This window comes from Ooceraea biroi, chromosome 10 (assembly GCF_003672135.1).
Source record: "Ooceraea biroi isolate clonal line C1 chromosome 10, Obir_v5.4, whole genome shotgun sequence".
In the NCBI taxonomy this organism is placed as follows: domain Eukaryota; kingdom Metazoa; phylum Arthropoda; class Insecta; order Hymenoptera; family Formicidae; genus Ooceraea; species Ooceraea biroi.
In genome coordinates, this window is record NC_039515.1 from 13,513,612 (window position 1) to 13,527,926 (window position 14,315).

Consider the following 14,315-nt stretch of genomic DNA (forward strand, 5'->3'; position numbering starts at 1 on the left):
TCACCCGAAACGGGAAATTCCACAATGTGCAAGCAAGATGCGTGAAAATGTACCGGAGACCATTCAACAAAGAACTGTTCCCGTAAGGTCAAATCAGATGATGTAAAATGTGTTTTGTGTGAAGGAAATCATCCCGCTAATTATAAAGGCTGCTCAGTCTATAAAGCTCTTCAAAAAACATTACACCCAACTCTGAGGAAAGAAATCTCCGAAACAAAACAACAAACATTATCCACATCTCGATCAGCATAAAATAGCTGCACATTTGCAGATGCAGTCAAGAAAAATAATTATGAAGGCAAAGTAGTTGCGGTGTCACGTCATTTGAAATTGAACGCAATTGCACCTTTTGCCAAGTGTGGCGGAGCTCCATCTTGCTGAAACTATAATATAGTGTTTTTTTCATGGCGAGTAATACATCTTCCGACATGTACATATATGTGTATATACACACACAGCAAGAATATTCTAAAGAAAAAGAACATTGCAAAATGTGCGCAATTAATTAACATTAAAATATGTATATAAATATTATATAATGAAATTATTATTTTATAATGTAATATTACATGATAGAGGAAAAGTTTTCTTTACATTAATTTACATATCGTGTGTGTGTGTGTATTAATAGATAAACATTAATAATTTAACGTTAAAAATTTTATTAAACGAAGAGTCTAGTCAATAATAATACGTCAATCAATCCAACAATGTGAAGAGTTTTAATACAAGTAATGATACATATAAAAAAAAAAGATATATAATGCACAGGAGAAAAATTATCTGAAAACTGGAATGATTGCAAAACATAACGACATGATTATAATCAATAACTGAAAAAGAAGCAGTAAAAAGTTATTGAAAATGCATTTTTAAACAAGACTGTTTATAACTGCATCTTCAAACTGCTTGTATGTAAGAAAGAATTTCTTCCTTTAAATATTCTTTGGGCTTATTTAAATTTTCGTGATCAGCGTTCCAGGAGAACTCTAAGATAGCCGTGGGAATTAACCGTAATTCTAAAAGTGTCTTATCATTACATTCTTCCAATAATTTAATCCCGTCCGGTGTCGACAACAAAAAGGGTACTTTATCATCGACCAAATTTTCAGCGACGAACTCAGCTACACTGTGAAACTTTTCGTGTACCGAGAAAGTCCCCTGCAATATTATTCCATCCGGGAATTTAATACGTAGAATGGCAAATTTGTATTTTCTAAGTGCACGTTGCTCGTCTCTTTCCCTCATAGCTTTCGTTCTCAGCATTTGGTTTCTCTCTACAGCTTCCGTCCTAAGAACAATAGGTATTTTCGTTTAGTATTACTTAATACTAAATACTTTGATCTCCGATAAAATCTGAACGTAATACACGAGTTTACCGCAACTGTTGCTCCCTTTTTATCTCCTCCGGAGTCATCGTGAAAAAACTAGGTGGCAATTCGTTCCGTACGCGAGCTTGGCTAGGCATCAACACTTGTAGATTCCTGTCCAACTCGATAGGAATAGGTTCTGCAGACTTTAACGCTTCATCTAACATGGTAAGATTCTCGATGCTGCAGTTGTTAGGACTCCAAACTAAGAAGTCTTCCTCACTCTCATTATGCAACAATCGTTTTTGCTCGAAACCAGCTGCATTCAAGAAATCCAATGCTCCTTCCACAGGTAAAACTTTTTCCTAAAAGTGCATAAGAGTGCGCGTGAGTTTGGATATTATATAATAAAACTTTCAACTGAAATACAGTGATATTACTTGAAATATTCTGTTGCACATCCTAATCTTCCAATATTTCTCAATGTCAGGATTGTTAATGATATTGTCCAAGTATTTGCCAAGCGTTTCTACGCAACTTTCGATCCTTTCTTTCCCAGTGTTACAACTCTGGATAATCAGGCATGCCGTTAACCCTGCTTCCTCTCCTCTCAATTGCTCGTATAAGAATTCTCTTATTTTCTTCTTCCATTCGTCTCTCAATAATATTTCGTCCGATAAGTATGGACAACGGAAGAACACGTCGGTAACTGCAAAGATGGAGGGATCTTCGGGTTTGTCCTTTTGTTCCTTCGATGTTAAACTTTCAGCTTGTAAATTCTGTTGTGCTTTTCTTTCCAATTCCAATTCGCGCCTAACTCGTGCTTGAATCGCAGCATATGATCTACGTAAAGTCGTGATTTCATCAAATAAATAAAATCATCAAAACAAAATTCATAGTACGTACACAAGCGTGATAATAAACAGGAATTCAATCACTTTACAACTACATACGTGTTAAATCTTGGTTTATCAGTTTTTTTAGCTTCTAATCTTGCCAGAGCAGCTTGGCCCGCTATTTTAGCTTCTTCCGTAGGTTCCGCTCTCCTGATTGGTTCTTTAGATTCCGCCGGAGTAAGTATAGTACTGGTAGAATCCGTTAGTCTAAAAGTATAATAATAAGTCAAATATGATAAAGTCAATTCCTAAGCCTCGTCAGAAAAACTTAATAATACTCTGTGTGAAAATTACTTGTATCCCTTTCCCGCTTTCATAAACTTTGTATTTATCTTCTTTTTTTGAAAAAAGGACTTAATTTTATCAGCCATGTCTAATAAATAATTAGAGCAACGATATCCAACGTCTTACTAGAGCGATAGACTGCAATCTTCCGCGGAGACACCTGAAACATAAAATTACTTGAAATTACTTGAACCTGCTCGAAAAGCTTTTCAGTCAGCTTTTTAACCAATCCATAATCATTACTACGTTCAATTAGATATCTCGATATATACGTGATATCGGAATACACTTCTCGCTGAGAGATTACCCGCTTTCATAAATTGTTCCGTGATTCGGGAGCCGTAAATGTGCCAAGCAACAAAGATCAATGCCACGCTAAAAGCAAATGTCAATAGGAAGATTTTGAGCAGCTGTAGCTGGAACTCGTCGAACGATAGCAACGCTACTAATTCGTGGAAAAATTCGCGGAACTTTAACGACGCCTCGTCATCGATAACGACGTCGTTCGAATTGTAGGTTAACCCGAAAGTCTCGGACAGTAACGTTAACAAGTTGACCACGCATCTATTGATCGCCTCCGACAGATAGTTTGTCCAAGGACACGAATCCTCGCATGCACTACTCATCACATGAAACGAGGAGTCTCGGTCACTCGCGCTCTCCTTAATTTCGCTTCTATCTCACTGTCTCACACGTATGTACGACTCGTGAGAATTGAATCATAGCGAGTGTCGCTCGAGAAATTTCCAGTCATCTCGCCTTGTACCGACCGCGTTCTAAAATTCGATCGTGCAACTATGCAAGTCGGCGACTGCATCACCGGATCACCGGAGCACGAGCGGTGTTTACAATTGGTCCGTTTTCATATTTTGTTAGTTTCGAATCGTGCAGTGTCCAAACTATTCAGAATAATCGTACGTACAAGTTGTATGATACAACTGTCAAGTGCCAACGTACGTCGGATTATCATACTACGACAGGTATAAACCTGGCATAGATATAAAATTGTTCCGCATGGCGGCGCTAAATTGTGAGAACCTACGAGTATAACCTATTGAGATCCGCATAGTCCTCGCTTGACAGTGACAGCGCTTTCTATTCTATATACTCCAGTTAGAGAGCGTTGCAAGTTCCGTCTGTTGGTCTGCTTCCGTCTGTCAATTGATTAGCTGTAATGGCTATCCTGTATATATCGTGATCGAGTTCAAACCAATCAAACCAATCAGTGTTTCAATTTTGATATTGAAAGACGTGCAAAAAGGATCAACGGATATGGTTCAACAATATCAGTCGCCTGTGCGAGTTTACAAGCACTCGTTCGCTCTTGTCATGATGGTGTGTTTATTCCTCCGCACTCCGCACTCCGCACTCCGCAGCCTTGCCTCTTGTGAAATATTTATTACATTTCGTACTCCTATGTCCTTGGTGGCATATATGCTCTATGCCAGGCAATCCAATAACCGATTTTTCACGCAAACATTTTTCTCCTCTATTAAATCGTATATTCGTAAATGTTTTTTCTCAATGTCTGCTATATCGGATCTAAAATATGTGCAAGTTATGTAATTATTCTCAGTTTCCTTCGTCACTGTGACTTCTCTAATCTGTATCCAATATCTGTATCGTAATGTCGTAGCATGACGAGCAAAAAACTTGTACATTTTTACGTTAGGCGTACGAGCGCAGGTTTCCAACATGTCCACAAATACCAGTTTTTGTCGGATGTGAAGTCATGCAGGATGAGGAGAGCAAGGATGGTGCTGTTAGAATCACGGAAAGACGATGTAAATTAAATGTCGAGGCACCTTATATCTTGAAAAAGGTTCGTCCGTATCAAAATTACAGATTATTCTAGATTTACCAAGATGTTTAGTTCCTTACTCATTTGTCTTTTGAAATAATATTTCAGAAAATAATAGTTATTAATTAATACAATTAAACTCTAAAATAAACCATTTTTCTACTAATTAGGAAGCTTCATTTACTATTTAATAACATATTATTTATTTCAGATAATTGGGGTGGATTTTGTATATTTTATTCAAAAGAACGTTTTAGATAGGCGCAATAATATTTTAGAAATAGAAGCGTACAATGAAAGCTTTGCTACTAGAGTAACTGTTATTGAAAAATGCAGATATTTTGTAAGTATTTAAATCTCTCTCTCTCTCTCTCTCTACTTTTAAATTCCAATTTATTCGGATGCAAATACGCGGACCACGAAACCGATTTTTTTTTTCATGATTCTCCGAATTTTGTATCCCATTATGTGGCCTAATTTCCAGACAACTCTATTTCCTAAGAAGGAAGCTATCTTCGTCATCAGCTGTTGAGCGAGAGTCCTTGAAAAAAAATAATAATCATTAGAAAACAAACTGGAAAGAATACAAACATTATCAAATTAGAGAATTCTTTCTAAAATCTTTTTCTACACATATGATTTATTAATATTTTCTAATATAATAACGAAATTCTCCATGTCATTTTCATTCTTGTAAATGTTTGTTTCCTCTACATGAAAAAAATACTTAAACTTTATATAAGAAGTAATTTGTGCTCAATATTGTAACTTGTATTCAGATTCATCCTGAAAATCCAGAATGGACTTGCTTTGAACAAACAGCTAGTTTAGATATCAAAAATTTCTTTGGCTTTGAAAACTCAATGGAAAAATTAGCAATGAAGCAATATGCTCAAAATATTGCCAAGGTAATATCTAACAGTCTTTGGACAAAATAAGTAGAGCAATGATAATAATAATAATAAAATGATAATGATAAGAAAAATATCGTTATATTAGAAATTTCATATTTTATGGCATATTTTCATGTGACGTTTAATGACAGGGTAAGGAAATCATCGAATACTTTATAAACCAATTGAAAGAAGAAGGCATTACTTACGTGTCCGCTTGGAAGGCTCCACAGGAAGGATCTCCCGAGGAGGAAAAGTGAGTGCAACGTAAACTAAATATAATGTATCAAAAGTCTATGTATTTTTATTGCCAAGTTCCACATTGCTTATAAGGAAACATCATCGTATGGACGAGCACTTCAGACACATCGCGAGCACAAGTGATTTTTTTTCGTCGTAAAAGAACATTTAAAGTCGTAATTAAAATAACATCTTACAATTTTAATTTCCAGCAGTAAACATTTAACACATTTTACGTAAATTCATACTAACAAATTATATCAAGCAATTATTTTCGGTCTGCAATGGTCTTACTTTTTTTATGTAGGAAAAATGTGGACGAAAATAATGAAATGTATAGTGACAAAGAATTATGTAATGCCGACAGCAAACTGCCCAGCAACAGAGGTATATTCTCCTTAATGTGTGCATACATTGCCTTGATAAATACTAGTCTGCATAATCTACTCTATCTTGTTTTGTTTTTTTTTAATCACAGAGATGCAGTTATCCTCGGATTATATAGAGAGATATTTAGGAAAACTAGATATGATGCAGGAAAGTAAATTAGTGCAACTTAGACACAGTATAGAGGAATTGAGGGGAAGTTCAGTGCCGGGTTACGCAACACTCCTACGGTTTCTCAGGGCGACGGAATTCTCAGTTGAAAAGGCCAGGGAAATGTTAACACAGTCCTTACATTGGAGGAAGAAGCATCAGATCGATAAGCTTCTCGATGAATATGAAATGCCACAAGTAATTAAAGATTACTTTCCTGGTGGCTGGCATCACTTTGACAAAGGTAGTTAAAAAAAAAACTGCTATAATGCTATAAAATATAATATTATAGTATAGTATTATATGACATAAAGAAATTCGTATGTACGTACCCATTGTAGATGGACGACCTTTATACATCCTAAGACTCGGTCAAATGGACGTTAAAGGTTTACTTAAATCGATTGGCGAGGACGAATTGTTATTACTAGTAAGCTCGATTTATCTTACTTAAATGTGTTTGAATATAATGACGATATAATATAATAATGATTTTCTTACTTTCTTGCAGGCTCTACATATCTGTGAGGAAGGTTTACACTTGATGGAAGAAGCAACTACCGTTTGGGAGCATCCAGTTTCTCAGTGGACTCTGTTGATAGATCTAGAAGGTTTAAACATGCGACATTTATGGAGACCTGGAATAAAGGTATGAAATAAATCATTTATACAATCATAATTTATTTCTAATTTAATTCTAATAGAAAATCATCACGAATCTAGGCATTGTTGAGAATAATAGAGATAGTCGAAGCGAATTATCCAGAAACAATGGGAAGGGTCTTAATTATACGTGCTCCCAGATGTTTTCCTATTTTATGGACGCTCATCAGCACTTTTATTAGTAAGAATTTCAAATGTTAACTCGTCTAATTAGTTATTAAATATATTTTTTGTATTAATTCTATATAATACTAAAATTGCAGACGAAAATACTAGGAAAAAGTTTATTTTCTATTGCGGTACTGACTACCAGGAACAGGGATCTGGGGGTCTTAATGAATATATTAATCAAGAATATATTCCTGATTTTCTAGGTGGCTCCTCAGAGGTAAGAATGCAACGTTAATACTATATTGCAAATATCATATTTAATATAGTTGAATATTTATATGGACATTTTCATATTAGCATAAATATGAACATTTAATAGATCTCAATAGATAAATTACATTATACATTATTAGTTACCTATTTTCTTTTTTTACAAAAAAGAGATATGATATAGGATATATATATAATTATTATATAACAATTAATAATGCCAGAAATTTTTCATTTGGGCTAATGAAATATTTGATAAAAATTTCTAATACTCTGTTCGAAAAAGAGCGATAGTGCTGTTTATATGTATATATATATATATATATATGCACCCTAAAGTAATATATATATATATATATATATATTGAATACCAGGAAATGAATGTATGCGAAGTCTATAATATGGTACCTCGAAGATATTACATTTTCGACGCAACTGTGAGCAGCGTAAGAAAAATGACATAAAATTTATGTTAATTATGTTGTAGAAGTTGTTCTCTGCAGTTATCTAGCTTTAGTAGAACAAACAACGTGATGTTCTTATCCTTATTCAAAATGCACATTATCGTCGTTATATGTATTTGAAATATCAAAAAGTGTTGATACTGTTGATCAAGACATTATGCAACATCAACAATTACTAGATGCATCGTCCGTGTCATGTCCTCATGTCCTTACTGTTATCATCGTCAACATCTAAAATTCTAAAAGATCTGGAATTCTATAAATCACATCTATTTTAATTTTATAAGTTTTAATTTAATTAGTAAAGTGTATCATTTGTGTGTATCATCATAGACTCGGTTTTGAATACACTCAAAATCCTGTATTCATGCAATGCACAAAAATTCAAACACGAATTTAAAAGTATCAAATAATGCTGTGCACACATCACATGAAGAGCAAAGTAATTTTACATACTGCTAGTTAAATTTTGAGCAGATAACATTTCTCATCGATTTGTCAAAATGTGATTGAATTGCGAAATATCTAGACTTTATATAATTATAATTTGCCAACAAGCACTAAACATTGAAAATTTAATTAGCTGGTTTTAGCAATACTATATAACAAAAATATTTCATAGCAATAATAGCTGAAACTTTTTTGTTTTTATGATAAATATCAGATATACATAATGGAAGGTGGAGTGGTTCCGAAAAACTTGTACAGAATGGACTTGGAAGGTACTTCCGGTGAACACGAGCATAGCCTGTATCACTCCATCAGCCTGAGTCGTGGCCAAACTCACCATGTGTTCATAGAGTCGGATGATCCAGGCGCTGTACTCACCTGGGATTTTGACGTAATGCGGCATAACGTCGTGTTTACGGTGCTTCACAAATCGCGAAACAGCGAAAATGGTGCGCTCCCAGGTACATTGAAATATTACATAGAAATTTCCATGAGTGACATGACATGAATAATAATTCTCGATTATAAAGTAACGATGGAAATATATTACGCGTCGTTTTCTTTGCAGAAGTCCCGGAGCTTGCAATAGGTGGCGATCACGAGATTGTTGCTACAAAAGAGCTGAAAGATAATTACATGAAAGTTGAACCCAGTATAATTTGTCACGATGGCGAGAGCATCCAAGTACGTTTCGCATAATTTGTTTAATATTTATTTAGTGATACTTGATAAGATCCATTCCGCCATCGGATTTTATCAAATAAGTGGAGATAACGCTCTCCACTTATTTACGTTATGTTATAGGGAACTCACATTATGCAAGATACCGGTACTTACGTGTTACAATGGCAGAATCAAGATGACCAAGCTGAATTTCTTCCATCTATCAGTTCTCACAAGGCTCAACTTATGTACTTTTATGAGACCTTGCCATCTGCACATTATAGGTATTTACTCCTATATACTTATACTTTTACTTATATTTTTCATACACGTTCGTATTACACACGTATTACATGTTGATGCCAATTCACACGTTTCAGGGGTTCAATGATGAGTTTGCAGTCTGCTATAAGTGGAAGATCAGAGGCCAGCTCGTCTCTATCCAGATGAAAAGCGATGAGTATGAACGCCGAGATACAGGAGACAACAAATTACTGTCCATCTCCCGATATAAAATTTTAACGACATGTTGAGAATACACGAATCTCTCTTTTGTGTTTTACGGGATGATGGGGTTTAGTTACAATTTAACTTAATTTAGCGAAATTTAAATTAGTTGATCTAACATTTTAACTTTTTTTGACGCGATCTTCTACAAATCTACACACATCACGAATAGAAGTATAGTAGGAATCCAGATATCAAGCCTAAAATACTCATCTTGATAGTTACACCAGTGTTATCGCTGTTATGAACAATATTACAGCTGTTAAACAATAATACAGTGTATAATAATGTTGTCTGTTTAAACATTATTTTTCATATAAAGATGAATTTGATGAAATTTATAGTATAAAATCTTGTACATTTTACATAGGACATAGTATAAGGAACACGCAAGAGCACGTAATAATTTCCAGCTCCAAGGTAAACAGCAGCAGGTATATTGCAATTTAACAATTTTGCAATCGCGTGGTGAATATTCCTTTACAGATACAGATACCACCAGTTTGGAGATGTAACAAAAAGAAAGCTGGTAACATAAAATGCTCTTCTTTCGTAAAACTATAAAAATCGTATCAAGTAGATGCTAAAACTACTACCATTACATAACTTTAGTTTTACTTTCAAGAAAAAGGCATACTCTCAAACCAAGCAATTTTTATAGTATTATATATAACAAAACATTCCACTACTATAATAATAATAATAACACAAAACACTTGTTACAGTTATGTTACAGTTAGATCATGTTTTATTTATCATCTTTATGGATCTTTTAATGTAACATGTAAGATTAACAAGACTCTATCAGAACAGGTTATAAGGTTTCTTACTTAATCTATTACTCTTATGTCTTTTCTTTACACGTGATGTATCGTTTAAGATTTAAGTTGAATTAAATTATAAGAGATGAGTCCATGTTTCGAATTCTAGATAAAAACAGCTGCCTAAACAATGATAAAAGTAAATTTAATTTATCATGTGCCAACAAATAATCATATTAATATTGAAATATATTTTCACTACAAGTATCACAAGTATAAGAGTAAGAGAAAACGAATTTTGAGATATCATAGTACAATATACCGCTAGATACAATACAATACACTTTGATACACATTCACATAAAATGTGAATGAGCAATAAAATATATTTTAGTATCTGTTATTGTTAATTTTCAGCTAGCCTACAAGAATCCATTAATTTTAGAGACATGTAACATTTGTATAAATGACAAAGATTATTATGTGATTATACATATAAACATTATAAACTGACAAAGGTTAATTAATCTGAAAATGCAGGCAGGATACACATGGAAAGACAAACATTGTAAATAATTATAGTCAATTACAGTGAATAATGTGAGAACAACTTTAAGAATGCTCATACATATATATACTTTTCATGGTAGACACTGTATCAAAATATACAAACAGGGGAAGCTTTTCTATAAGAAATTGCCTTTAATCGTCAAGATATGATTTGTGAGATATAATAAGTGCTTTATTTATTAATCAATTGTACGATCGAATGGAAATATTCTTCCAATGTATTCTTAAGAGATTCCGTCTTGATGTGCTTATTGGATGCAATTAATATATAATAGTTCAAGTAAAGAAACAACGTATTTTTCAAATTGAGATTTTTAGAATAAGCACAGAACGGGAGCGTTTTTACTAAATTAGCGCATCAAGTTGCGTAATGGCCGGCCAATTACGGAATAATGTTGGAGAGTTAACTAAAAATGCCGCATTTATCATCATCAAGATGCAATTCGCTATTTTGAAATTGCACAAGCAACATGTGCAAAGTGTGTAGCGGATTACATCGAGAAGTAAACTATGTGTGTGCATTGCTACAATTTATCTTGTTTGGATAGAGAGAGAGAGAGAGAGAGAGAGAGAGAGAGAGAGAGAGAGATTTCTAGAAACTTATTAGTACGTGATAACGCATACATTAACTTTTTAGTACGAGGGTAAGAACACGTCGCTGATTTTAAGTATCACGTAATGTAGCGATATATAGCTAGTAGTATTGTTATTTCTATTATCATCGCATGAAATGTTTCAGGTTTGAATAAAATTCAAAGGGATTTATTCAATCAATGATTGTTATTAAATGTAAAGAGACCGTTTCCATACTCATATAAGTTATGATAAATTGTTACATCTTGAGGGATCTTTTCATTAGGATAAATAAAGAAGAAAAGTAAGAATACTTTTAACAGTTTCTTTGGCTTTTTGTAACATTACCATATTCTACAATTTAAACGATTTAAACGAGATTTAAGTTATTTATATACGTTTCACAATCGTATTCATTGTATACATATACATAGTAATATACGCGTACGTAACGTCTTGATATTAGTAGACTAGAGAGTATGTACATATATAGTGTATGTGGCCAGTATTATGCCGTTGTCAGTTATTCATACACGTACCATGCAGGAACACTTTGTTTTTCTCCAATCTTCGCGCATCATTCAATCTATCTTAAAATCAGACATAATACAGAATAATTTTTTATTTTATTTTCTATGTATCAAACATGGTATAAAATCCATTAAAAATCTGTTCCTTGGAGAAAAACAAAAAGGTGGAATATAAAGATTGCTTTGTTTAATGTCTGACATCTTTTCACTAAAAATTGCTGTCAAACATTGTAACTAAACATTTTTAGTCCGTTGACTAAAACTTGCTACAATGCAATATTAATGCAATGCAAAAAACCATGATGATCCGGAAAATTCATATCTAATATTTCTTTCAACGTATTCTCCAGCTTTGAATAAAAATGTGATATCCTTGCAAATATAATTAATATATACATAAGAGTATTTGTAATAATAAATTATGATAATATCTGCATTTGTATTTCCACAGAAATATAAAACAAGTGATATAGCATAAATATATGATTAAATCATAAATATATTATTTTCACATTGTGTTTCATGAAATGTCTTACAATATATCTTAATAGATGAGAATACCTTGAATAGTTAGAAACAAAAATAGCTTTAAAAAATAAATTTAGTTTCTAGTTAGATTATTGCTATTCATTAATACCAATATCATACATTATAAAGGTATTAAGAATTTGGAATGTCTTGCTATTTTTTTCTAACTCCAGACTTAAACTTTAAACGGTTATACATATTGTAAAGAACATAATTTGCCACAATAATTCTAATGATAGTGTTGTGTATATAAGAAATGTTGTATTATCCAGAAAAGATATGATCCAGAATATAATACTAATGATTAATATATTTATTATTTTATTTTTAAGAAAGTCTTTTATAAAATGGTATAAATTATCTTGAAGATTACGAAATTTTCAAATATCTTTTTTCGCAAATATCTCTATTTCCCTTGTAAAGGAAGCTTAAAAAAAAGTACAAAAGTTAATATTGTCTATTATATATGCCTGGAAGGATCGAAATGTATCAGGAAATGTGTGTATATAATTATGATGAATAGGATACATTCATCGCAGCACCTTTCGAGAAAAGTAAAAACATTCATCAATCATCAGCAATCCACATTTTTCTTTACAGTCAAAGGTATGTATAAGTCAAGGTATAAGCTAATGCAATTCTATTATACTTTGGTATTTTTTTGCTGTTTACTCGAACCTCTTTAAAGATGCTATCAAGTATTTTAGTTTTAGTGTGTTCTCAGTTTGTTGAAAGTAAATACAGAAACCTAAACTTTTTCAGTTGTATGCAACTGTATTCATATGTATAATTTAACAGTATCTTGAAACTCTGAATTAATTTCTATATATATAGAAATATATATATTATAAATTAATAGACAGAAATTGCTAATATATCTAATAGATTATATGAATAAGTAAACCTTGTTAAAATATAAAATAAATATTTCTCAAAGAATAAAAACTTCTCTTTTGGTATGTCTCTTTAAGTACTGGTGACACCTTTACGAGCTACTAACAAATTTAATACCGGATGCTTCCTTATATAAGAAACAGCTTTCTTGTGCGTTACCATTGTAAAGTCATATCCATTACATTGTAAAATTTTGTCGTGCATCCTAAGACCACTCTTTGCAGCTGGTGATCCTTCGTGTACTTCCGTTACATATATACCCTGAAAAGAAAAACTCAACTATTATACTAAATTAACTTTCATAGGCAATAAAAAGTAAATATATACATATATAATGAGAAATACACAATAATATCTTACATTGTCCGTATAGCCTTGCGGACTCTTTGTAAAGTCTTGATCAATTCCACCACCAATTTTAAAACCACATTTCATTATCTCTTCACCATTTTCATTAATTTCTGTCTCTTTGTGTAACGTGATTGGTATCTATAAACAGTAATAAACAAATATATTTCTATGAGATATGGTAATATTACATTTAGCCAACTATTACTTTTATGCAAAATACAAAAATAAAAAGCATTTTATTTTATAATCGTTTATCGTTTATTTAATAATTGTTAGTGTGGTCTTTTGAAACTCTTCTTTGAAATGTAATCTTTAAAAAACTATGTGTTGGAGATTAATCTATACACTGCAAATACGAGCGATGTGTAAAACTGGAAACGTTAGTTGCACATTCCTCTCATTCATCGCAATCAAGCGCAGCTTTATCACACGAGTTCTTAATCTTTCACAGATACAGATATTAATATTGGCTCACCGCGAAATTTTCCAATGTAAAACGTTACTAACAAACAGCGGAGGAGGAAATGTACTTTCTGTCAACGGTAAAGGGCGTACGTGTATCGCGTGTTATGTTAACAAATACGTGAGAAAATGTACAAATACATACGCTCAAGCACTCCATCGCAGTACCCGGCTGATGCTGAAAGGCCATTTTCGCGCACATAATGAAAAACTTGGGCCCTGTCGCGCGTTTTTTCTTAATAAATCTCTCCGGTGACTCACGTGTGACACACCACAGACACGCACATATATACACACACGCACATACACACCGATCGCTCGCGCCAACAAAACGATTAGCAACAAATTCCCGGATCCCGGCACGTCTCGGTGTCGTACGGCGTACGCAAACGAGCAGTCACGAGCAACTCGACCGAACGGTGGGCTCTTGGCCTTCTGCGGTCTGCCTTCTACGCACTTGTAAGAGAGAGAGAGTGAACTGAATAGAATTCTTCCGTTAGATGTGCGAACGAACAGCCAAGTGGCGATTTTCGAATCCGATCTCTCGTGACAGTC

At 33.1% G+C, this 14,315-nt stretch overlaps 4 protein-coding genes across 12 annotated transcripts; 1 reads left to right on the forward strand and 3 right to left on the reverse strand.

Moving 5' to 3' along the window:
* Window positions 1-645: 645 nt before the first annotated feature.
* On the reverse strand, window positions 646-3,431 carry LOC105286042 (UBX domain-containing protein 6). 4 transcript variants are annotated; one of them, XM_011350677.3, is made up of 6 exons: window positions 3,414-3,431; window positions 2,501-2,651; window positions 2,264-2,413; window positions 1,751-2,153; window positions 1,380-1,675; window positions 646-1,291 (listed from the first exon to the last, which is right to left on the reverse strand). In XM_011350677.3, exons 2-6 carry the CDS (start codon window positions 2,575-2,577, stop codon window positions 901-903), a joined length of 1,317 nt encoding a protein of 438 aa, XP_011348979.1. In that variant the 5' UTR covers window positions 2,578-2,651; window positions 3,414-3,431; the 3' UTR covers window positions 646-900. The 4 variants fall into 4 exon arrangements, with proteins under 4 accessions (XP_011348979.1, XP_011348976.1, XP_011348977.1 ...); XM_011350674.2 differs by lacking the exon at window positions 3,414-3,431 and adding an exon at window positions 2,799-2,942; XM_011350675.2 differs by lacking the exon at window positions 3,414-3,431 and adding an exon at window positions 2,764-2,882.
* Window positions 2,573-3,146, reverse strand: LOC113562831. Its single transcript, XM_026973347.1, has one exon. It carries the CDS (start codon window positions 3,115-3,117, stop codon window positions 2,740-2,742), a length of 378 nt encoding a protein of 125 aa, XP_026829148.1. The 5' UTR covers window positions 3,118-3,146; the 3' UTR covers window positions 2,573-2,739.
* LOC105286040 (protein real-time) lies at window positions 3,252-11,192 on the forward strand. Of its 6 annotated transcripts, none has more exons than XM_026973341.1 (16): window positions 3,252-3,471; window positions 4,164-4,313; window positions 4,504-4,635; window positions 5,072-5,200; window positions 5,338-5,441; window positions 5,733-5,812; window positions 5,904-6,206; window positions 6,304-6,392; window positions 6,474-6,611; window positions 6,686-6,806; window positions 6,889-7,013; window positions 7,382-7,453; window positions 8,136-8,382; window positions 8,490-8,605; window positions 8,726-8,868; window positions 8,965-11,192. In XM_026973341.1, exons 1-16 carry the CDS (start codon window positions 3,289-3,291, stop codon window positions 9,032-9,034), a joined length of 2,202 nt encoding a protein of 733 aa, XP_026829142.1. In that variant the 5' UTR covers window positions 3,252-3,288; the 3' UTR covers window positions 9,035-11,192. The 6 variants fall into 6 exon arrangements, with proteins under 6 accessions (XP_026829142.1, XP_026829143.1, XP_011348972.1 ...); XM_026973342.1 differs by having other exon boundaries at window positions 8,136-8,370; XM_026973345.1 differs by lacking the exon at window positions 3,252-3,471 and adding an exon at window positions 3,505-3,826 and having other exon boundaries at window positions 8,136-8,370.
* Window positions 11,193-11,309: 117 nt separating this feature from the next.
* On the reverse strand, window positions 11,310-14,036 carry LOC105286047 (uncharacterized protein C45G9.7). The gene is made up of 3 exons (XM_011350685.3): window positions 13,906-14,036; window positions 13,308-13,436; window positions 11,310-13,208 (listed from the first exon to the last, which is right to left on the reverse strand). Exons 1-3 carry the CDS (start codon window positions 13,960-13,962, stop codon window positions 13,020-13,022), a joined length of 375 nt encoding a protein of 124 aa, XP_011348987.1. The 5' UTR covers window positions 13,963-14,036; the 3' UTR covers window positions 11,310-13,019.
* Window positions 14,037-14,315: the final 279 nt, after the last annotated feature.

Coding starts and splice junctions, on each gene's coding strand:
- LOC105286042 (XM_011350677.3), bottom strand. CDS start 2,577: ATGGCTGATAAAATTAAGTCCTTTTTTCAAAAAAAGAAGATAAATACA. Junction 2,414..2,500: donor AAAGCGGGAAAGGGATACAA/GTAATTTTCACA, acceptor TTATACTTTTAG/ACTAACGGATTCTACCAGTA. Junction 1,292..1,379: donor AAAAGGGAGCAACAGTTGCG/GTAAACTCGTGT, acceptor TATTGTTCTTAG/GACGGAAGCTGTAGAGAGAA.
- LOC113562831 (XM_026973347.1), bottom strand. CDS start 3,117: ATGAGTAGTGCATGCGAGGATTCGTGTCCTTGGACAAACTATCTGTCG.
- LOC105286040 (XM_026973341.1), top strand. CDS start 3,289: ATGCAAGTCGGCGACTGCATCACCGGATCACCGGAGCACGAGCGGTGT. Junction 4,636..5,071: donor TTGAAAAATGCAGATATTTT/GTAAGTATTTAA, acceptor ACTTGTATTCAG/ATTCATCCTGAAAATCCAGA. Junction 8,869..8,964: donor TTGCCATCTGCACATTATAG/GTATTTACTCCT, acceptor CACACGTTTCAG/GGGTTCAATGATGAGTTTGC.
- LOC105286047 (XM_011350685.3), bottom strand. CDS start 13,962: ATGTGCGCGAAAATGGCCTTTCAGCATCAGCCGGGTACTGCGATGGAG. Junction 13,437..13,905: donor CTGCGATGGAGTGCTTGAGC/GTATGTATTTGT, acceptor TACTGTTTATAG/ATACCAATCACGTTACACAA. Junction 13,209..13,307: donor CGCAAGGCTATACGGACAAT/GTAAGATATTAT, acceptor TTTTCTTTTCAG/GGTATATATGTAACGGAAGT.